Genomic DNA, 22,767 nt, shown 5'->3' on the forward strand with positions numbered 1-22,767 from the left:
GAGACAGAGAGGTGGAGGGGAGGTAGATAGAGAGGTGGAGGGGAGACAGGGAGAGGTGGACGGGAGACAGAGAGAGATCGAGGGGAGACAGGGAGAGGTGGAGAGGAGATGGAGAGAGGTGGAGGGGAGATAGAGAGACGGAGGGTAGGGAGAGGTGGAGGGGAGATTTAGAGAGGTGGAGGGTAGGAGGAGGTGGAGGGGAGATGGAGAGAGGTGGAGGGTAGGGAGAGGTGGAGGGGAGATGGAGAGAGGTGGAGGGGAGACAGAGAGGTGGAGGGGGGGTTAGAGAGAGGTGGAGGGGAGACAGGGAGAGGTGGACGGGAGACAGAGAGAGATCGAGGGGAGACAGGGAGAGGTGGAGAGGAGATGGAGAGAGGTGGAGGGGAGATAGAGAGACGGAGGGTAGGGAGAGGTGGAGGGGAGATTTAGAGAGGTGGAGGGTAGGAGGAGGTGGAGGGGAGATGGAGAGAGGTGGAGGGTAGGGAGAGGTGGAGGGGAGATGGAGAGAGGTGGAGGGGAGACAGAGAGTTAGAGAGGTGGAAGAGAGACAGCGAGGTGGAGGGGAGATGGAGGCGAGTCAGAGAGTTAGAGAGATGGAGGAGAGACAGAGAGGTGGAGGGGAGATGGAGAGAGGTGGAGGGGAGACAGAGAGTTAGAGAGGTGGAGAGAGACAGCGAGGTGGAGGGGAGATGGAGAGAGGTGGAGGGGAGACAGAGAGGTGGAGGGGAGGTAGAGAGAGGTGGAGGGGAGACAGGGAGAGGTGGACGGGAGACAGAGAGAGATCGAGGGGAGACAGGGAGAGGTGGAGAGGAGATGGAGAGAGGTGGAGGGGAGATAGAGAGACGGAGGGTAGGGAGAGGTGGAGGGGAGATTTAGAGAGGTGGAGGGGAGATGGAGAGAGATGGAGGGTAGGGAGAGGTGGAGGGGAGATGGAGAGAGGTGGAGGGGGATGGAGAGGTGGAGGGGAGATGGAGAGAGGTGGAGGGGAGATGGAGAGAGGTGGAGGGGAGATGGAGAGAGGTGGAGGGGAGATGGAGAGAGGTGGAGGGGGATGGAGAGAGGTGGAGGGTAGGGAGAGGTGGAGGGGAGATGGAGAGAGGTGGAGGGGGATGGAGAGAGGGGAGGGGAGACAGAGAGAGGTAGAGGGGAGATGGAGAGCGGTGAAGGGTAGGAGGAGGTGGAGGGGAGATGGAGAGAGATGGAGGGGAGATAGAGAGAGGTGGGGGGAGACAGAGAGGTGGAGGGGAGATGGAGAGAGGTGGAGGGGAGATGGAGAGAGGTGGAGGGGAGAGAGAGAGAGGTGGAGGGGAGATGGAGAGAGATCGAGCGGAGACAGGGAGAGGTGGAGAGGAGATGGAGAGAGGTGGAGGGTAAGGACAGGTGGAGAGAGATGGAGAGAGGTGGAGAGAGGTGGAGGGTAAGGACAGGTGGAGGGGAGATGGAGAGGTGAAGGGGAGATAAAAAAGAGTGGAGGGTAGGAGGAGGTGGAGGGGAGATGGAGAGAGCTGGAGGGGAGACATAGATGTGGAGGGGAGATGGAGAGAGGTGGAGAGAGGTGGAGGGTAAGGACAGGTGGAGGGGAGATGGAGAGAGGTAGAGAGAGGTGGAGGGGAGACAGAGAGGTGGAGGCGAGATGGAGAGAGATGTAGGGAAGATGGAGAGAGGTAGAGAGAGGTGGAGGGGAGACAGAGAGGTGTAGGGGAGATGGAGAGAGGTGGAGAGAGGTGGAGGGTAAGGACAGGTGGAGGGGAGATGGAGAGAGGTAGAGAGAGGTGGAGGGGAGACAGAGAGGTGGAGGCGAGATGGAGAGAAATGTAGGGAAAGATGGAGAGAGATGGAGGGGAGAGCGAGAGATGAGGGGAGATAGAGAGAGGTGGAGGGGAGTAAGAGAGAGGTGGATGGGAGAGAGAGAGAGGGGTGGAGGGTAGAGAGAGATGGAGTGGAGAGAGAGAGGGGTGGAGGGGAGAAAGAGACGGAGGGTTAGAGAGAGAGGTGGAGGGGAGAGAGAGAGATGGAGGGTAGAGAGAGAGGTGGAAGGGAGCTGTTTTGTCATTCTAGACACCTCATGGTGATCCTCCCCTTCAAGTCACCTGATCACTGAGGAGTGAGTCCTCTCCTTCAAGTCACCTGATCACTGAAGAGTGAGTCCTCTCCTTCAAGTCACCTGATCACTGAGGAGTGTGTCCTCTACTTCAGGTCACCTGATCACTGAGGAGTGAGTCCTCTCCTTCAGGTCACCTGATCACTGAAGAGTGAGTCCTCTCCTTCAAGTCACCTGATCACTGAGGAGTGAGTCCTCTCCTTCAGGTCACCTGATCACTGAGGAGTGAGACCTCTCCTTCAGGTCAACTGATCACTAAGGAGTGAGTGAGTCTAACCATATTAATGGAAGAGAGCTCACATAACATTCACCAGACACTCCCTCTACCCCCCTCCCTCGCTCTCTGTTCCCCTGTCAGTTTAGCAGTAGATAATGTAATCACGGTGGTTTTGTACTCAGATCAGGTGACAGACTGAGCCGTTAGATTCCTGCAGCTCCTCCTCAACACACACACACACACACACACACACACGGTTTTCCCCGCTATGTCCCGCCACTCTAGCCTTGTGAAACCAGACACCAGAGACAGCAGAGCTCCATAAAACTATCACAGATACAGTGGACGCTCGTCACTGATGCTCCAGTCCAGCCAATGTCTCGTTCACACTAAACCATAAACAGACCATTAACAAACAACAGGCTCGACCCGACAACAACGTCAGTAAATCAACTGAGTTTATGGAGCAAGGTCAGAAAGACATGTTAACAGTGGACATTATTAAACCGTTTATTTCCCCCGGACTGTGACCCATACACTACTGATTATACACACACACACACACACCCCATCCCATTGATTCCATACCGGTCCCAGAGATGTGTTCCCCGTGGCCGAGCAGGCGTACATAGACGTCCCGGGCCGTGTGGTTGGCCATGCGGAGCTGCAGGTTGTGACTGGTGGTGATCTTTAACCGGCAGCGTACCGCATCTCCCCGCTCCTCCAGAACCTCCCCACAACCCACACCTAGGATCTCCTCTTCCTCCTCACCCAGCTCCTCAACCAGCCCCTCACCCAGCCCCTCACCCAGCTCCTCAACCAGCCCCTCACCCAGCCCCTCAACCAGCCCCTCAACCAGCTCCTCACCCAGCCCCTCACCCAGCCCCTCACCCAGCTCCTCACCCAGCCCCTCACCCAGCTCCTCACCCAGCTCCTCACCCAGCCCCTCACCCAGCGCCTCAACCAGCTCCTCAACCAGCTCCTCACCCAGCCCCTCAACCAGCTCCTCAACCAGCTCCTCAACCAGCTCCTCACCCTGCCCCTCAACCAGCCCCTCACCCAGCTCCTCAACCAGCCCCTTACTCAGCCCCTCACCCAGCTCCTCAACCAGCTCCTTACTCAGCCCCTCACTCAGCTCCTCACCCAGCTCCTCAACCAGCCCCTTACTCAGCCCCTTACTCAGCCCCTCACCCAGCTCCTTACTCAGCCCCTCACCCAGCTCCTCACCCAGCTCCTCAACCAGCTCCTCACCAATCTCCTTAACCAGCCCCTCACCCAGCTCCTCACCCAAGTCCGCCGGCTGCCGCAAGACACCCCCACACCCCAGAGGGTCCCCGACTCCCAACCCAATATCTGCCTCAGTCCTCTGCTCCAGAAGCTCCATGGCTACTTTGCTCCCCCGTTAACTCTGACCCGGCAGCGCCTCGACTCCCACACACACTGACTGACTGTCCTATGAGCTCTGCACCAGGTTTAACACGCATACACACACACACAACTCTCCCAGATGACTTCAATGTCAGCAGTGTTAACAAAGACAGGGCATTAGGGGTGGATCATCCCAAAAGCAGGAGGGCCTATTTTTACACCCCTGGTCTTGCAGAGAGGGCCAGCTAATCTCTGACTGATTAGGGCCAGAGAGGCTAGGATAAAGGGGGGCTAGAGACGCTAGGAGAGAGGGGGGCCAGAGTGGCAAGGAGAGAGGGGGGCCAGAGAAGCTAGGAGAGAGGGGGGCCAGAGAAGCTAGGAGAGAGGGGGGCCAGAGAGGCAAGGAGAGAGGGGGGCCAGAGAAGCTAGGAGAGAGGGGGGCCAGAGAGGCGAGGAGAGAGGGGGGCCAGAGAAGCTAGGAGAGAGGGGGGCCAGAGAGGCTAGGAGAGAGGGGGGCCAGAGAGGCTAGGAGAGAGGGGGGCCAGAATGGCAAGGCGAGAGGGGGGCCAGAGAAGCTAGGAGAGAGGGGGGCCAGAGAGGCAAGGAAAGAGGGGGCCAGAGAAGCTAGGAGAGAGGGGGGCCAGAGTGGCTAGGAGATAGGGGTCAGAGGCTAGGAGAGAGGGGGGCCAGAGAGCTAGGAGAGAGGGGGGTCAAAAGGGCTAGGAGAGAGGGGTGTCAGAAAGGTTAGGAGAGACGGGGCCAGAGTGGTTAGGAGAGAGGGGGGCCAGAGTGGTTAGGAGAGAGGGGGGCCAGGGGAGCTAGAAAGAGAGGGGGGTCAGGAAGGTTAGGAGAGATAGGGGGGTCAAAGAGGCTAGGAGAGAGGGGTGTCAGAAAGGTTAGGAGAGAGGGGGTCGAGAGAGGTTGGGAGAGAGGGGGGGCAGAATGGCTTGGTAGAGCGGGGGGGTCAGAGAGGATAGGAGAGAGGGGGGGCAGAATGGCTTAGTAGAGAGGGGGGGTCAGAGACGATACGGAGAGAGGGGCCCAGAGACGCTAGGGAGAGAGGGGGCCCAGAGACGCTAGGGAGAGAGGGGGCCCAGAGACACTAGGGAGAGAGGGGGCCCAGAGACACTAGGGAGAGAGGGGGCCCAGAGACGCTAGGGAGAGAGGGGGCCCAGAGACACTAGGGAGAGAGGGGGCCCAGAGACACTAGGGAGAGAGGGGGCCCAGAGACACTAGGGAGAGAGGGGGCCCAGAGACACTAGGGAGAGAGGGGGGCCAGATACGCTAGGGAGAGAGGGGGGCCAGAGACACTAGGGAGAGAGGGGGGCCAGAAACGCTAGGGAGAGAGGGGGCCAGAGACGCTAGGGAGAGAGGGGGCCCAGAGACGCTAGGGAGAGAGGGGGCCCAGAGACGCTAGGGAGAGAGGGGGCCCAGAGACGCTAGGGAGAGAGGGGGCCCAGAGACGCTAGGGAGAGAGGGGGCCCAGAGACGCTAGGGAGAGAGGGGGCCAGAGACGCTAGGGAGAGAGGGGGCCCAGAGACGCTAGGGAGAGAGGGGGCCAGAGACGCTAGGGAGAGAGGGGGCCAGAGACGCTAGGGAGAGAGGGGGCCAGAGACGCTAGGGAGAGAGGGGGCCAGAGACGCTAGGGAGAGAGGGGGCCAGAGACGCTAGGGAGAGAGGGGGCCCAGAGACGCTAGGGAGAGAGGGGGGCCAGGGAGGCTAGGGAGAGAGGGGGCCCAGGGAGGCTAGGGAGAGAGGGGGGCCAGGGAGGCTAGGGAGAGAGGGGGGCCAGAGAGGCTAGGGAGAGAGGGGGCCAGAGACGCTAGGGAGAGAGGGGGGCAGAGAGGGGGGGCAGGGAACCTAGGGAGAGAGGGGGGCCAGAGACGCTAGGGAGAGAGGGGGGCCAGAGACGCTAGGGAGAGAGGGGGCCCAGAGACGCTACAAACACATACATGTTCACATACTGTTATATTACCCATTCATGCTGATGCATATGAAGGGGTATATATTCCTAAAACCCCCTTAGGGTTATCAATTTAACAATCAAATGTATTTATGGAGCCCTTTTCAAACAAGCGGATGTCACAAAGTGCTTATACAGAAACCCAGCCTAAAACCCCAGAAAGCAAGCAATGCAGATGTAGAGACACGGTGGCTAGGAGAAACTCCCTAGACAGGCAGGAACCTAGAGAGGAACCAGGCTCTGAGGGGTGGCAAGTCCTCTTCCAGCAAGCCAGCCGACCAGCCAACCCGGCCCTGTGTAGTGGCCCTCAGTGGCCCTGGGGTAGACTAGACAGGCTGTGCTAGTCAGTCATAGGAGGCCTACAGAGACTACAGAGGCTCAGGGTCTAAAGGCCTGGTCAACACCAACACCTGCTGCTGGTGACTGCTTCCTGCTCCGGCCCAGTCATTCGAGAGGACAGATGAAATGGCCACTCTGGTAGTTCTTTAAAACCCAGCCAAGATAATTTTTTCCCGGCAGGCATATGCTGTAAATTGTCCCGCAGGATGGTGGATAAGAAGTTGACTAGAGTGAGAATAGAGTCCTATGCGTGTAATAGCGTAATGCCCTAAATGGGAATGTGAAAGAGGGACGTTTGTGTGTATGTGTGTGTGTGTTAGAATCCAGGGGGTAACACCTCGGGGGTATAACTCAGAGGTAGAGACAGGCCCCCTGGATGTCTCCTGATACCTCACCACCGCTGACGGATGGCAAACTAAACTAAGTTCAGGTCAGTGGCGTAGACACACATCCGTTGGTGTGTGGGCCTGCAGAAATGTTTGGGGAAACAGCTAACATCCTGCAATGCTACACATTGTGCAAAGATGAACATTTTCAGTTTTATAACTAATCTCATACTATTCTACACATTTTAACATGAGGCTGAGAGAAAATGTTGCTTTTTTTAAAGCTAATGTCCTGTAATTCCACACATTTTGCCATGGGGCAAAGAGGAAAATGTGCAGTTTTATAGCTAATTAAAGCTACAATATACGTGTGTGGACTGTGATAAAGGCACTGGTTTATCAGCTGTGTTGATTGCTAAATGAACTAATGAAGTAGACAGTGGCCTGGTACATATATAGCTATAGAAGCACAGGGACATATGCCTCAGTCATATTGGTGGCTAATTGGGGGTGTGGCTTTCAGTTAATTATTTTTAGCCACCCATCCCATGAGAGTGAATGTCATTTTTGTTAATCTGAATGTCATTCCAGTGCACTGCTTGCTTTGACTTCTATCTGATGTGTTTGCATGTTTAGGTAACACTGACAAGTAGAGGACATTAAAAAATATATGTCTGATTGGCCCACCCATACATAGAGTGGCTGGTTCAGGTTTCTGCCCTCTCTCCACTCCTCCTTCCCCCTCTCTCCATCCCCCTCTCCCCTTTGCTCTTCTTCCCTCTCTCCTCACCTCTCTCTTCTTCACCTCCCCTTCCATCTCTGTTCCCCCCCAAGGGCAGGTCTGGTCAGACAGCCTCCTGGGGATAAACTGATCCTAGGCCAGTGTTAAGCCAGAGTGTCAGCAGTAGAGCTGATGGATTCAGCTCTGTGGTCCCTCGGCAGAACACTCTTATACTGACATCTATATATACCACCAGCCTGTCAGTCCTAGCCTGGAACAACTAACGACCACTATACATACTACCAGCCTGTCAGTCCTAGTCTGGAACAACTAACGACCACTATACATACTACCAGCCTGTCAGTCCTAGTCTGGAACAACTAATGACCACTATACATACTACCAGCCTGTCAGTCCTAGTCTGGAGAAACTCCACCTTATACCATTTACAGGACAAGAGGCACCAGCTTCTATGGCACACATAAACCAGCCTACCGTTTACAAGCCATCTATTGTACTGTATATCTGAGGATGAGACTAACACACACACACACACACACACACACACACACACACACACACACACACACACACACACACACACACACACACACACACACACACACACACACACACACACACACACACACACACAGCCCCCTTTAAGCTAAACAAATATGTGCTAATTAAGTTACTGTTAACGCTAACCCTAGCTTGGGTCCTAGGTCTGTTTCCGTGATGTCATGGTGCACTTCCGTGACTGGTCATTACCAGCATGGTGTCCTCAGGGAGGCTCATGGGAGGTGTATTTTTAGCTCTGTGATTGGAGTCTCCAGGGAAACGAGGCTTACCGTAGCATCAGCTTCTCAATTTACACTCCAACTCCGAGAGTTGGATACCTAACAGCTGTCATTGGAGACCAAGCACACCCAAGGATGCGGCCGGTATGTGTGTATGTGTGTATGCATGCATGCGTGTATGTATTATTTGCTTTAGTGTGTGTGTGTGACTTCGTGCTCTTACCATTGTCTGCCGAGGTCTCTTCATACTCATTGGTGGAGGGCAGTGCTGGGACAAGAGGCTCCATGTTTATGATCAGGTTTTTGTGGCTCAGTGAGTTGAAGCTTCTGCTATGCCCAAAGTGTAACCTGAAACATGGTATAAACAGCACTTGCTATCTGATTTGCCAGACTAAACACACATTTTCCTGGTATGTGGTACTAACCACATGACAGTGAGGTTCAGTTCTCTCTCTCACCTATGCACCTCTGGTGGCTCTCTCTGGATCTTGGAGCTGGCTTCGATGACTTCTTTTGCAACTCTTCCACTAAAGAGAAAACCAAAATGTAATTTTGTAGAACCCAATAAACTTTGTCTAGGTGTAGTTCTACAGGGTGACATTGTCTAGGTGTAGTTCTACAGTGTGACTTTGTCTTGGTGTAGTTCTACAGTGTGACTTTGTCTAGGTGTAGTTCTACAGTGTGACTTTGTCTTGGTGTAGTTCTACAGTGTGACTTTGTCTAGGTGTAGTTCTACAGTGTGACTTTGTCTAGGTGTAGTTCTACAGTGTACCTTTGTCTAGGTGTAGTTCTACAGTGTACCTTTGTCTTGGTGTAGTTCTACAGTGTACCTTTGTCTTGGTGTAGTTCTACAGGGTGACTTTGTCTAGGTGTAGTTTTACAGGGTGACTTTGTCTAGGTGTAGTTCTACAGGGTGACATTGTCTAGGTGTAGTTCTACAGGGTGACATTGTCTAGGTGTAGTTCTACAGGGTGACATTGTCTAGGTATAGTTTTACAGGGTGACTTTGTCTAGGTGTAGTTCTACAGTGTGACTTTGTCTAGGTGTAGTTCTACAGTGTACCTTTGTCTTGGTGTAGTTCTACAGTGTACCTTTGTCTAGGTGTAGTTCTACAGTGTGACTTTGTCTAGGTGTAGTTCTACAGTGAACCTTTGTCTTGGTGTAGTTCTACAGTGTACCTTTGTCTAGGTGTAGTTCTACAGTGTGACATTGTCTAGGTGTAGTTCTTCAGTGTACCTTTGTCTTGGTGTAGTTCTACAGTGTGACTTTGTCTAGGTGTAGTTCTACAGTGTACCTTTGTCTAGGTGTAGTTCTACAGTGTGACTTTGTCTAGGTGTAGTTCTACAGTGTGACTTTGTCTTGGTGTAGTTCTACAGTGTACCTTTGTCTAGGTGTAGTTCTACAGTGTGACTTTGTCTAGGTGTAGTTCTACAGTGTGTACTGTATCATACAGGGTAAAGTCACACCAAAGCAGGAAATCAACCTTAATCCAAACATTGTCCCCAAACTTGAGATCATATCAACATGTTATACAGTATGTTACCTAGACCTAGTCCATATTGGGGGAAAAACTGGACTTTTACATTTTAATTTTAGCAGACGCTCTTTCAAATACGACTTACAGGAGCAATTATGGTTAAGGGCCTTGCTCAAGGGCACATTAGCCAAGCAACTAGTCGGCTCGGGGATTCAAACCAGCAACATTTTGATTCCCGGCCCAATGCTCCAACCGCTAGGCTACCTGCGGACTTGAACCAATTCATTCTCTATAACAAATAACCTAGCCCTTAAGCTAAATTAAGCTAAATTGCTTGAGCACTTATCCAGCTGCTGAAATGAAGAGATACGTAGCATGTAAGCCATGTTAAATGCTTTGGGAAATGATCAAAACAAACAATACATAAGTCTAGGGGCATTATCTGGACACAGCTTGGCTTAGTAAGGCTCAGTGACACAGCCAAGCATTCAATGTCGCACCTGTACCGAAACCTGCTTCCCTTGAAGAAAATATTACTGCTGGACACAGTCTTGATCTGGCTTGACTTTGCACATCTGTCAAAGAGACGGAGATAATTGTTTGTTGAGCAAGATGGCACATTGATTCATTAGTTATATTTGGCATTTAGGAACTCATAGGACTTGACAGGTATCCAAATGTAATGTTTGTTTCAGTCTAGTTAGTTCTGTCAAAAAGGACCTCATAGGACTTTACAGGTATCCAGTCTAGTTGGTCCTGTCAAAAAGGACCTCATAGGACTTTACAGGTATCCAGTCTAGTTGGTCCTGTCAAAAAGGAACTCATAGGACTTCACAGGTATCCAGTCTAGTTGGTCCTGTCAAAAAGGTTCATGTGTGCCAGGACAGCATTTCACAGTTCTCTCTTTGACTGCCATTTTCTAAATTCAATTCAGTCTCATTTGATTAACGAGCTCTGATCTGACATCCAAGCCTGCCTCTCTGCTGAGGAACAGAGAAACTCGAGCCCCCAGGAGCCAGAAAAAAGCAATCAGGAGCCAGGCTCAGCTGCTGGCCCTGTGGGCCAGTGCTGTCTGTCTTTCCAACTCTCCACCCCTCCCATCCAACCCCATCCATCCATCCATCCATCCAGCCAGTCACACTCATAACTCTGGATTAAACTACTGACAACAGCAGTCTGCAGCCACAAATCAACCTGGCTAATGCCTACGCGCACACACACACATACGCGCACAGACAAACACACACACAAACACACACAGCCATGTCTTACTATACTTGTGAGGAATTTTTGGGGACCAACAATTGATTCCCATTCAAAATCCTATTTTCCTGCCACCAGAGACTCTGGGTTCGCGCCCAGGCTCTGGGCACAATTGGCCTAGCGTCGTCCGGGTTAGGGAGGGTTTGGCCGGTAGGGATATCCGGTAGTCTCATCGCGCACCAGCGACTCCTGTGGCGGACCGGGCGCAGTGCACGCTGACCAGGTCGCCAGGTGTACTGTGTTTCCTCCGACACATTGGTGAAGCTGGCTTCCGGGTTGGATGTGCCCTGTGTTAAGAAGCAGTGTGGTTTGGTTGGGTTGTGTTTAGGAGGACGCATGGCTTTCGACCTTCGTCTCTCCCGAGCCCGTACGGGAGTTGAAGAGATGAGACAAGATCGTAACTACTAACAATTGGATACCACGTAATTGGGGAGAAAAAAGGGCTAAAAAAATTAAAATAAAATAATAATAATTATCCTATTTTCCCTAAGCGCTACCCCTTACCTTAACTTGAACCCTAATCTTAACCATAACCCCTAACCTCTAACCTAATCTTTACAAGTGAGGACTGGCAACATGTCCTCACTTCTCTGAATTTGAGTTGGTTTGCTATTCTTGTGAGGACTTCTGATACTTACAAGTATAGTAAAACTTGTGTACACACACACACACACACACACACACACACACACACACACACACAGTCTTGTACAGCTAACCTTGTGTGGGGACTTCACAAGAATAGTTAAACACGTCCAAACACACACACAAGTTCCACCTTTGATAGAGAGATGAATATGAGAGTGTGGCAGTGTTTTGTGGAACTCACTTGTAAAATGCTTGGTTCTCCACCCCACACTTCCACAAATGTTTACACGCCGCTGGGGTAGAGGTGTGGAACGTCAGCACCAGTTTCTTCTGCAGAGAGATAGAGTGAGAGAACGAGAGAACGAGAGAGGGGTGGAGAGAGACAGAGAGACAGAGAGACAGAGAGACAGAGAGACAGACAGAGACAGACAGACAGACAGACAGACAGACAGACAGACAGACAGACAGACAGACAGACAGACAGACAGACAGACAGACAGACAGACAGACAGAGAGACAGAGAGACAGACAGAGACAGACAGAGAGAGAGAGAGAGAGTGATGGAAGGAGATGAACAAAGCAGAGGAAGACAGTGAATTAGGACGAGGCATCCAACAAAGTGCTGAACATGTTGAGAGTGAGCTGTGCAAAGTGCTGCCCCAGACCTATACCCAGCCTGTTAGGGAGATGTGGGGGTGGAGAGCAGTAGACTTGTGCACTACCAGCACTAAGCAGCTCTTAAATGGCCACGAGTGTGAGGGAGTTTATGGGCAGAGCTGGGGATAAGAGGGGGATCAATTCCAGTAACAGTCCAGTTATCTGCTCTGTGTCTGGTAATATGAGACGGCAGATCAATGGTATCCGCAGCATTACAGAGCACAGAGCAGATCCAGAGCCTGACAGCAGAGATCAAAGACACAGACGTTCCCTGACCTGGACAGACTTAACCACTGTAGCACTAATACTGACAGAGACTTAACCACTGTAGCACTAATACTGACAGAGACTTAACCACTGTAGCACTAATACTGACAGAGACTTAACCACTGTAACACTAATACTGACAGAGACTTAACCACTGGCACACTAATACTGATAGAGACTTAACCACTGTAACACTAATACTGACAGAGACTTAACCACTGTAACACTAATACTGACAGAGACTTAACCACTGTAACAATTGAACACTAATACTTTCCTGTAAGACTGAACACCTTACCCTAAAAATAAGATTTGGTGATGAGTTCCCCCATTCCAATGCTGTTCCACTTTGGTTATATTCCAAATGGCATCCAATTCTCTATATAGTGCACTACAACCAGAGGGGCCCAGGTCAACAGTCGTGCACTATAAAGGGAATAGGGTGCCATTGGGGATGCAGCCGGTGTCACTGTCTAAAATGTATTAACCTGCTGTTGCACTGATACTGTAAACGAGTGTAAGGAGGATTTATACATCTGGAGGTTCGGGGTGGTCAGCCACTGCTTCAGCCTTCAGAGTCCCAGCACACAGTGAAGTGGTTATGTGCGGCAGTGACCATGTGTGTGTGCTACACGTGTGTTCAGCTAGCAGGACTGTGTGCGTGTTAAACACACGTTCAGGGGAGTTTCCATGGGATCACAACAAGTGTTAAACATGTTCAATGGAACATGTTCTCCGTGAGACGTTGGCAGAGATGAGGGCAGAGTGAGATCATGCAGTGGCACAGGGTATAAACTGTTCCAGGAAGAGCGAGACTGCGGATCGATGCATGATTAAATCATAATAAGATACACCTTACTGCACTAGGCACTCACACACACACACGCACGCACACACACACACACACACACACGCACACACACACGCACACACACTTGCACACACACACACCAAGGGAAACAAACAGTTCAGGAAACCGCCAAACTGTTTAATAAGTCATTAAGGATATTAAACATGTATTACATAATAAGACATAATAAGACTTGACGGATGTATTTCTTTTCTGAAGTACAGCGAGCCGTCACAGGGTGCTCCATGCTATTGGTTGATGATGGTCAAACCAAACGCTCCTGCACCACCAAGACCAAAGAGCAGTCCAACAAAAAGCCAAGCAGTCAAATCAAATGAATCAAACCCAACCCACACAACAACCCGGGGGAGCGAAGAACAGAGAGGTTCTTCGTGGTGTGGAGAATGTGAGAAGGTTTGGAAGGGGTCGGCATTGGGGTGTTGGGGGGGATGCAATGGTGTGTGTGAGTGTGTTTACTCACCAGCGATGGATATGTACACACAGAGAGAAGAGACAGAAACACAAAGATAAAACTGCATCTTCAGCCAGACAGACCAACAGACTACAAGCGAAATGAGCTGCCATAAAGCTGTCTGAAATTAGCTGCTATAAAGCTGTCTGAAATTAGCTGCTATAAAGCTGTCTGAAATTAGCTGCTATAAAGCTGTCTGAAATGACATGTCCAGCTGTTGATTTAGATCTTTGCTTCAACCCATGGGTTGCTCAGAGTGCACACACCTGGTTTATGTCACTCATTGCTCAGAGTGCACACACCTGGTTTATGTCACTCATTGCTCAGAGTGCACACACCTGGTTTATGTCACTCATTGCTCAGAGTGCACACACCTGGTTTATGTCACTCATTGCTCAGAGTGCACACACCTGGTTTATGTCACTCACTGCTCAGAGTGCACACACCTGGTTTATGTCACTCATTGCTCAGAGTGCACACACCTGGTTTATGTCACTCACTGCTCAGAGTGCACACACCTGGTTTATGTCACTCATTGCTCAGAGTGCACACACCTGGTTTATGTCACTCACTGCTCAGAGTGCACACACCTGGTTTATGTCACTCATTGCTCAGAGTGCACACACCTGGTTTATGTCACTCACTGCTCAGAGTGCACACACCTGGTTTATGTCACTCATTGCTCAGAGTGCACACACCTGGTTTATGTCACTCATTGCTCAGAGTGCACACACCTGGTTTATGTCACTCATTGCTCAGAGTGCACACACCTGGTTTATGTCACTCACTGCTCAGAGTGCACACACCTGGTTTATGTCACTCATTGCTCAGAGTGCACACACCTGGTTTATGTCACTCATTGCTCAGAGTGCACACACCTGGTTTATGTCACTCATTGCTCAGAGTGCACACACCTGGATATGTCACTCATTGCTCAGAGTACACACACCTGGTTTATGTCACTCATTGCTCAGAGTGCACACACCTGGCTTATGTCACTCACTGCTCAGAGTGCACACACCTGGTTTATGTCACTCATTGCTCAGAGTGCACACACCTGGTTTATGTCACTCATTGCTCAGAAAGTGCAAACACCTGGTTTCCCCAAAAACAGCAGACATTCAGGCTCCAGAGGACCAAATTGAATGTTTTAGTGAGAGGACAATGCACCTGTGTATGTGTGCGTGCGTGTGTGTGATTATAAAGCAGCAGGCTAATCCGTGAGACTGGACTGAACATTAACTACAGCTGAGCATCAATGTATCTGTCTAGATCTCAGGCATTGAAGCAGGACAGGCAGCCGATGGCAGAGTGGAACTACAGCCCAGACAGAGATAATCGCCAATAGAATGACAGAAGAAAGATATCTTTAAGAGAGTATATAGAGAGTGAGGCCAGTTCTGAAAACATTACATCCATTGAATGGCTCACAAAGACTCTCTGTGGTAGATGTCAGCTGGCTAAACACCACGTTTTACTACAAATCACCTTCCCTGAGACCTGTTGATTTTTTACTCAAACAAGCACAATGTCATGTAGAATGTAGAATGACTTTGGGGCTCCGATTCGACTATAGTTCCATTCTTTTTTGTGATGACATCCTATTAGTTAATTTGAGGCATGGGAGATGTCAGGGCAGGGGTGTGGGGTTAGACATTGTACACCCACCATGTTACAGTGCATCCTGCCCGTGAGAGAGATCTGAAAGTGCAACAAATTACTCTCACACTCAGTCTCACACTAGAAACCCAGAGACATTCACACTCACACAGTAGTAGAACATAGAGACACAGGAAGTGACTAATATTATACGACAGAGTTATGTTGGGGGAAAATCTCTGGTAGGAAATATATTTAGAAAATCTATTTTTTGTGTTTGCAAACACAAAAGAGATTTTGTGACGTACCTCTTTCTGAATTCCAATGACATAGAATGTTTTCCCCTCAAACTTCAGTTTGTTGACATCAGCCCTAGAATAGTAAACGATGGCAATTATGAGACTTAAGAATCACACCACCACTGTTCTGGTAGTGAAGAGGTCATAGGTTAGAGGTTATTGGTGAGAGGTGAAGGATTACCATTTGAGCAGGTGGATTCGCTTGTTTCCCTGGAACACCACAAACCCAGTGGCTGTAAATCCCAGGAAGGCTGTGGATCCTGTGAAGTCCTGCAGACACACACAACAAAGCTCTGTGAAGGTAGAAGTTACCCATGTATACCAATCAGGCATGCACAGACAGTTGCCGAGGAGGTGATCTCAATGTTTATCACTGCAGAAGGCTGAAAATGACTCGTCTTGACCACAAGTCATTCCAATGAAAGCCTCACTGTCATGTATCGGCTTCCGAAAACAAATCCCTCATTCATGCATGAGTTTTCTGAACTGTTGGTTGCTCATGTCAAGAGCTTTGTGATTTATATCTCTAAATGAAAAGCACTCTACAATTTATATTATTATTATTATTAACCACAGATCTAGGATCAGATAAGATCCCCCCCCCATCCTATCCTTATCAATTCCGGGGATTAAATCATATCTGACTCTGGACCAGAGGTTGGTGGAATCGTCTACCTGCCTCTTACCAGATCACAGGCTGAGAGGCAGCAGAACTTGGGATTCTGGGATACAGGAAGACTGTCAGCAAGTGAAGCGTTGTCGCCATGGCAATGGCTACTCTACAAAAATTGTTCCCATAGACTTCTACAATCCAAATGTATGTAAAACGTACAGATAATTAAAAACCACGGGAACATATGATAGATAATCCTCTTGATAACATATGAACCAAAGCATATTTCACACAGTAGATTCCTGCCAAGAGTATACTACTGTAACTACTGTATCACCACACGCAACCTCCCTATGCAGCACAGTAAACATGTAGTCTGCTCACATCAAACATTCAAAACAAATTGATTTCAATTTCTCTTTCAATCGTTGTTGGTTTCACACTCCATCCTTTTTCTTTCTGATTGGATGGTTTGTCTATCTGTTGAACTCTTGTCTCCTTCTGCTTGGACAGTGTGTTTCTTAATGAGTGGAACATGACAGCTGTGATGGAAACTGTTCCTCTGCTCCCCTCTCTTCCTCTCTGGCTGCAGTAAATGGATGGTGATACACTGACTCAGGCTTAAGCCACAGCTGCAGTTCATTCCTGAATTAAAAGGTTTTATGACAGAGGCAGAACAGATAAGCGAATCCTCAAACAAAATAAATTAAATATCTCCTTTAATCAGCTTAGAGTGCTTTGATACCCTGGCTGTCAAGAGTTTCCCATTCACACAGTGAGTCACTATGGCTGCGTTTACACAGGCAGCACAATTCTATTTTTTCCACTAATTGGTCTTTTGACCAATCACATCAGATCTTTTCATATCAGATTTTTTTGGGGAGACGGATCTGATTGATCAAAAGACCAATTTGTGAAAAAAAGATCAGAATTTGTCTGCCTGTGTAAACTCAGCCAGAGAGGATGAGAGGGAAGCAGAGGAACACAGTCTCGATCACAGCCGTCATGTTACACTCATTAAGAAACACACTGTCCAATCAGAAGGAGACTGAGTTCAACAGATAGACATAACATCCAATCTGAAAGAAAAAGGAAGGCGTGTGAAATCAACAACGATTGGCAGAGAAATTTAAATCAAATTGGTTTGAATGTTTGATGTGAGAGGACTACATGTCAATGTGGACTGACAACTCAATACAAGCTGTTTAATCAATCGTATAATCATTGATTCTAAGTCACAGGAATAAAGGACATGGAAAATAAAGGTGAGAGTTCGAGGGAGAAGTGGTGTGCGGTACTTTGCAGGGGTGAGGGTCCACTCCGTATGTCTCCAGGTTGTGTGCCCTCTGGAGGAGATGAAGCTCGGCCACAGCAGAACACTGCCCCCTGTGGGACAGGAGAACAGTTAGTAGCAAACCTGCAGGCTGGTTGTACACCATGGGTGTAACAGACATGGGGCACAGTTATTACCCCAATAGAAACCACTTTGTGTTTGAGGTGAGTACTCCATAAACACAAATCATGTCTGTCAGTGCTAAAGTAATGTCTGAGAAATATAACTATAATGTAGAAGGATATTCTAATGCTAGCTTTACATTTCTCTTGTTGTCGTTAGCTCAGTGTTAGCCCATCTCTAGATTACCAGAGATGTTGCTCAGCAGCTTGTATTTGGAGTAATGAGTCTTTGCTTATGTTCATTAGTTGAAGTGGTGCTTGGCAAAGCACCTGGGTGACGCATGCTGCTTCTCTGCTGTTGGCTCTAAATCAACCTGCCTGAGTCTCAGTTTATATTATAACGCCTGTAAACACAACCCTCTGGTCCCAGCCAACCCTCTGGTCCCAGCCAACCCTCTGGTCCCAGCAAGCCCTCTGGTCCCAGCCAGCCCTCTGGTCCCAGCCAGCCCTCTGGTCCCAGCCAGCCCTCTGGTCCCAGCCAGCCCTCTGGTCCCAGCCAACCCTCTGGTCCCAGCCAACCCTCTGGTCCCAGCCAGCCCTCTGGTCCCAGCCAGCCCTCTGGTCCCAGCCAGCCCTCTGGTCCCAGCCAACCCTCTGGTCCCAGCCAACCCTCTGGTCCCAGCCAACCCTCTGGTCCCAGCCAACCCTCTGGTCCCAGCCAGCCCTCTGGTCCCAGCCAGCCCTCTGGTCCCAGCCAGCCCTCTGGTCCCAGCCAACCCTCTGGTCCCAGCCAACCCTCTGGTCCCAGCCAACCCTCTGGTCCCAGCCAACCCTCTGGTCCCAGCCAGCCCTCTGGTCCCAGCCAGCCCTCTGGTCCCAGCCAACCCTCTGGTCCCAGCCAACCCTCTGGTCCCAGCCAACCCTCTGGTCCCAGCCAGCCCTCTGGTCCCAGCCAACCTTCTGGTCCCAGCCAACCCTCTGGTCCCAGCCAACCCTCTGGTCCCAGCCAGCCCTCTGGTCCCAGCCAACCCTCTGGTCCCAGCCAACCCTCTGGTCCCAGCCAGCCCTCTAGTCCCAGCCAGCCCTCTGGTCCCAGCCAACCCTCTGGTCCCAGCCAGCCCTCTGGTCCCAGCCAGCCCTCTGGTCCCAGCCAGCCCTCTGGTCCCAGCCAGCCACATTACATCATCTGGGACATGGCAGTGGCTTTATGTATGTGTATGTGTGAGTGTATGTATCTGCATGTGTCTGTATATGTCTGCATGTGTCTGTATGTGTGTCTGTATGTGTGTCTGTATGTGTGTCTGTGTGTGTGTCTGTACATGTGTCTGTATGTGTGTCTGTATGTGTGTCTGTACATGTGTCTGTATGTGTGTATGTGTGTGTGTCTGTATGTGTGTCTGTATGTGTTTCTGTACATGTGTCTGTATGTGTGTCTGTATGTGTGTCTGTATGTGTGTCTGTATGTGTTTCTGTACATGTGTCTGCATGTGTCTGTATGTGTCTGCATGTGTCTGTATGTGTCTCCATGTGTCTGTATGTGTCTCCATGTGTCTGTATGTGTGTCTGTATGTGTGTCTGTGTGTGTGTCTGTACATGTGTCTGTATGTGTTTCTGTACATGTGTCTGTGTGTGTGTCTGTATGTGTCTGCATGTGTCTGCATGTGTGTCTGTATGTGTGTCTGTGTGTGTTTGCGTGTGTCTGTATATGTATGCATGTGTCTGTATGTGTGTATGTATGTGTTTCTGTACATGTGTCTGTATGTGTCTGTATGTGTGTCTGTATGTGTCTGTATGTGTGTCTGTATGTGTCTGTATGTGTGTCTGTATGTGTCTGTATGTGGCTGTATGTGTCTGTATGTGTGTCTGTATGTGTCTCCATGTGTCTGTGTGTGTCTGTGTGTGTCTGTATGTGTCTGTGTGTGTTTGCGTGTGTCTGTGTCTGTTTGTATCTGCTGAATGTGTCTGTATGTGTCTGCTTGCATCTGTCTGTATGTGTCTGTGTGTGCCTGTGTGTGTTTGCGTGTGTCTGTATGTGTCTGTCTGCTTGTATCTGTAAGTGTGTCTGTATGTGTCTGTGTGTGTTTGTGTGTGCCTGTGTGTGTCTGTGTGTGTGTCTGTGTGTGTCTGTATGTGTGTCTGTGTGTGTCTGTATGTGTGTCTGTCTGTCTGTGTGTCTGTGTGTGTCTGCATGTATCGGTATGTGTGTCTGTGTGTGTCTGTGTGTGTCTGCGTGTGTCTGCATGTGTGTCTGCGTGTGTCTGCATGTGTGTCTGTGTGTGTATCTGCGTGTGTCTGTGTGTGTCTGTGTGTGTATCTGCGTGTGTCTGTGTGTGTCTGCGTGTGTCTGCGTGTGTCTGTGTGTGTCTGCGTGTGTCTGCGTGTGTCTGCGTGTGTATCTGCGTGTGTATCTGCGTGTGTCTGCGTGTCTCTGTGTGTGTCTGCGTGTCTCTGTGTGTGTCTGCGTGTGTCTGTGTGTGTCTGTGTGTGTCTGCGTGTGTCTGTGTGTATCTGCATGTGCCTGTGTGTGTCTGCATGTGTCTGTATGTATCTGCATGTGTCTGCGTGTGTCTGTATGTGCCTGTGTGTGTCTGTGTGTGTCTGCGTGTGTCTGTGTGTGTCTGTATGGGTCTGTGTGTGTCTGTGTGTGTCTGCATGTGTCTGCGTGTGTGTGTGTGTCTGTATGTGTCTGCATGTGACTGCGTGTGTCTGTGTGTGTCTGTATGTGTCTGCGTGTGTCTGTGTGTGTCTGTATGGGTCTGTGTGTGTCTGTGTGTGTCTGCATGTGTCTGCGTGTGTGTGTGTGTCTGTATGTGTCTGCATGTGTCTGTGTGTGTCTGTATGTGTCTGTGTGTGTCTGCATGTGTCTGTGTGTGTCTGTGTGTGTCTGCATGTGTCTGCGTGTGTCTGTGTGTGTCTGCGTGTGTCTGTGTGTGTCTGTGTGTGTCTGTATGTGTCTGTGTGTGTCTGCGTGTGTCTGCATGTGTCTGTATGTGTCTGTGTGTGTCTGCGTGTGTCTGTATGTGTCTGTGTGTGTCTGCGTGTGTCTGTGTGTGTCTGCGTGTGTCTGTGTGTGTCTGCATGTGTCTGCATGTGTCTGCGTGTGTCTGTGTGTGTCTGTATGTGTCTGTGTGTGTCTGTGTGTGTCTGCATGTGTCTGCGTGTGTGTGTGTGTGTCTGTATGTGTCTGCATGTGTCTGTGTGTGTCTGTGTGTGTCTGTATGTATCTGTGTGTGTCTGCATGTGTCTGTGTGTGTCTGCATGTGTCTGTGTGTGTCTGCATGTGTCTGTGTGTGTCTGTGTGTGTCTGCATGTGTCTGTGTGTGTCTGTGTGTGTCTGCATGTGTCTGTGTGTGTCTGTGTGTGTCTGCATGTGTCTGTGTGTGTCTGTGTGTGTCTGTATGTGTCTGTATGTGTCTGTATGTGTCTGTGTGTGTCTGTATGTGTCTGCATGTGTCTGTGTGTGTCTGTGTGTGTCTGTATGTGTCTGTGTGTGTCTGTATGTGTCTGCATGTGTCTGTGTGTGTCTGTATGTGTCTGCGTGTGTCTGTATGTGTCTGCATGTCAGAGATATGGTTAGATCAGCTGCTGGAGTCGATGACGTGTTTTACAGTTTCGCTTCAGTGGTGTTTGCACTATTTATGATGTGCTGGCAAAGAATGATAAAATGCAGGTGTAGCGGAAAAATTCAGAAGGTTGTAAAACCATCTGGGACCCTATTTCTGTTTAATAGCAGCTGAGAAGAAGAAGAGAGGAAGTCAGTAAAATCTGAGTAAAATTCTGCTGATGTCATGATGCCAACTTAGTGTTTACAGTGGATGCTGTTGTATTCGGGTGTCAAGGTGTTTCCGTGTTGTAGTTGTTAGACACTGTATTTGTTAGACTACAAATCCCACAATACCTCAGCTCGTTCTTGTGAATATCGATGATCTTCCTCTCCAGTTTAAGCGACTGCTTGGGGAACAGTTTGAAGTCTTGGATGTAGTCTGGCGGGTGTTCGTCTTGGTCATAGTCCCCTAGTTCAGCTGGGAAGGGTTATGACATGGTTAGCAGAGGGTTATGACATGGTTAGCAGAGGGTTATGAAGCGGTTAGCAGTGGTTATGACATGGTTAGCAGAGGGTTATGAAGCGGTTAGCAGTGGTTATGAAATGGTTAGCAGAGGGTTATGACATGGTTAGCAGAGGGTTATGACATGGTTAGCAGAGGGTTATGAAATGGTTAGCAGTGGTTATGAAGCGGTTAGCAGAGGGTTATGAAATGGTTAGCAGAGGGTTATGAAGCGGTTAGCAGTGGTTATGAAATGGTTAGCAGAGGGTTATGAAATGGTTAGCAGTGGTTATGACATGGTTAGCAGAGGGTTATGAAACGGTTAGCAGAGGGTTATGAAATGGTTAGCAGAGGGTTATGAAACGGTTAGCAGTGGTTATGAAATGGTTAGCAGTGGTTATGAAATGGTTAGCAGAGGGTTATGAAACGGTTATCAGAGGGTTATGAAATGGTTAGCAGTGGTTATGAAATGGTTAGCAGAGGGTTATGAAACGGTTAGCAGTGGTTATGAAATGGTTCGCAGAGTGTTATAAAACGGTTAGCAGTGCAATGTACCTGTAGCTTTATTACAGGCTTATCCTGCAGCTAACACACATCACTTTACTAACAGCCTAACAAAGTATACATGGGGGCTCGTTCTCATTAAACAGCAGTACTGATAACGACCAGCAGGAGGCCCTGTGCTTTAACTACGTCAGTTAGCCTGTGTCCCAAATGGCACCCTATACCCTACACAGTGCACTACTTTTAACTGGCTGGGCTCCCTAGAGAGGAGAATATGATGAAGTGAGCTGAGGTAGCTATGGATGCGTCCCAAATGGTACCCTGTTCCCTATTTAGTGCACTACTTTTCGCCAGGGCGTCATTTGGGACGCATACATAGCTACCTCAGCTCACTTCATCATATTCTCCTCTCTAGGGAGCCCAGCCAGTCAAAAGAGTAGGGGCTAAGATATACTGTATGTTGTAACAGACATGGGGATTAGTTAGTGATATGACATAGTTCAATCCTTTTGGAACCCACATCAAACACTACCAGCCTGAGCCTCTCACTGTGCTGTTAATTGGCACCGGGGAGTTGTTCAGGGATGGTTGGATGTGTGTCAGCTTAAGTGTTGAGGTCTATTACTCTGGGCTGCTGTCAGGTTGTATTACTCTGGGCTGCTGTCAGGTTGTATTACTCTGGGCTGCTGTCATGTTGTATTACTCTGGGCTGCTGTCAGGTTGTATTACTCTGGGCTGCTGTCAGGTTTTATTACTCTGGGCTGATGTCAGGTTGTATTACTCTGGGCTGCTGTCAGGTTGTATTACTCTGGGCTGCTGTCAGGTTGTATTACTCTGGGCTGCTGTCAGGTTGTATTACTCTGGGCTGCTGTCAGGTTGTATTACTCTGGGCTGCTGTCAGG

The 22,767-nt window shown here is 49.7% G+C and overlaps 1 protein-coding gene across 1 annotated transcript in view; it reads right to left on the reverse strand.

Annotated features, from left to right (window-relative positions):
- frmd3 (FERM domain containing 3) overlaps nt 1-22,767 on the reverse strand; it is an 84,326-nt gene that overhangs the window by 5,202 nt on the left and 56,357 nt on the right. The window contains exons 6-13 of the mRNA XM_031817452.1: nt 21,214-21,337; nt 17,219-17,306; nt 15,489-15,577; nt 15,317-15,380; nt 11,405-11,493; nt 9,813-9,887; nt 8,294-8,362; nt 8,059-8,183 (exon numbers count right to left, since the gene is read on the reverse strand). Of these exons, the coding sequence (XP_031673312.1) occupies nt 8,059-8,183; nt 8,294-8,362; nt 9,813-9,887; nt 11,405-11,493; nt 15,317-15,380; nt 15,489-15,577; nt 17,219-17,306; nt 21,214-21,337 (723 nt within the window). The remainder of the gene's footprint in view (nt 1-8,058; nt 8,184-8,293; nt 8,363-9,812; nt 9,888-11,404; nt 11,494-15,316; nt 15,381-15,488; nt 15,578-17,218; nt 17,307-21,213; nt 21,338-22,767) is intronic.

This window comes from Oncorhynchus kisutch, linkage group LG3 (assembly GCF_002021735.2).
Source record: "Oncorhynchus kisutch isolate 150728-3 linkage group LG3, Okis_V2, whole genome shotgun sequence".
Taxonomy (NCBI): Eukaryota; Metazoa; Chordata; class Actinopteri; order Salmoniformes; family Salmonidae; genus Oncorhynchus; species Oncorhynchus kisutch.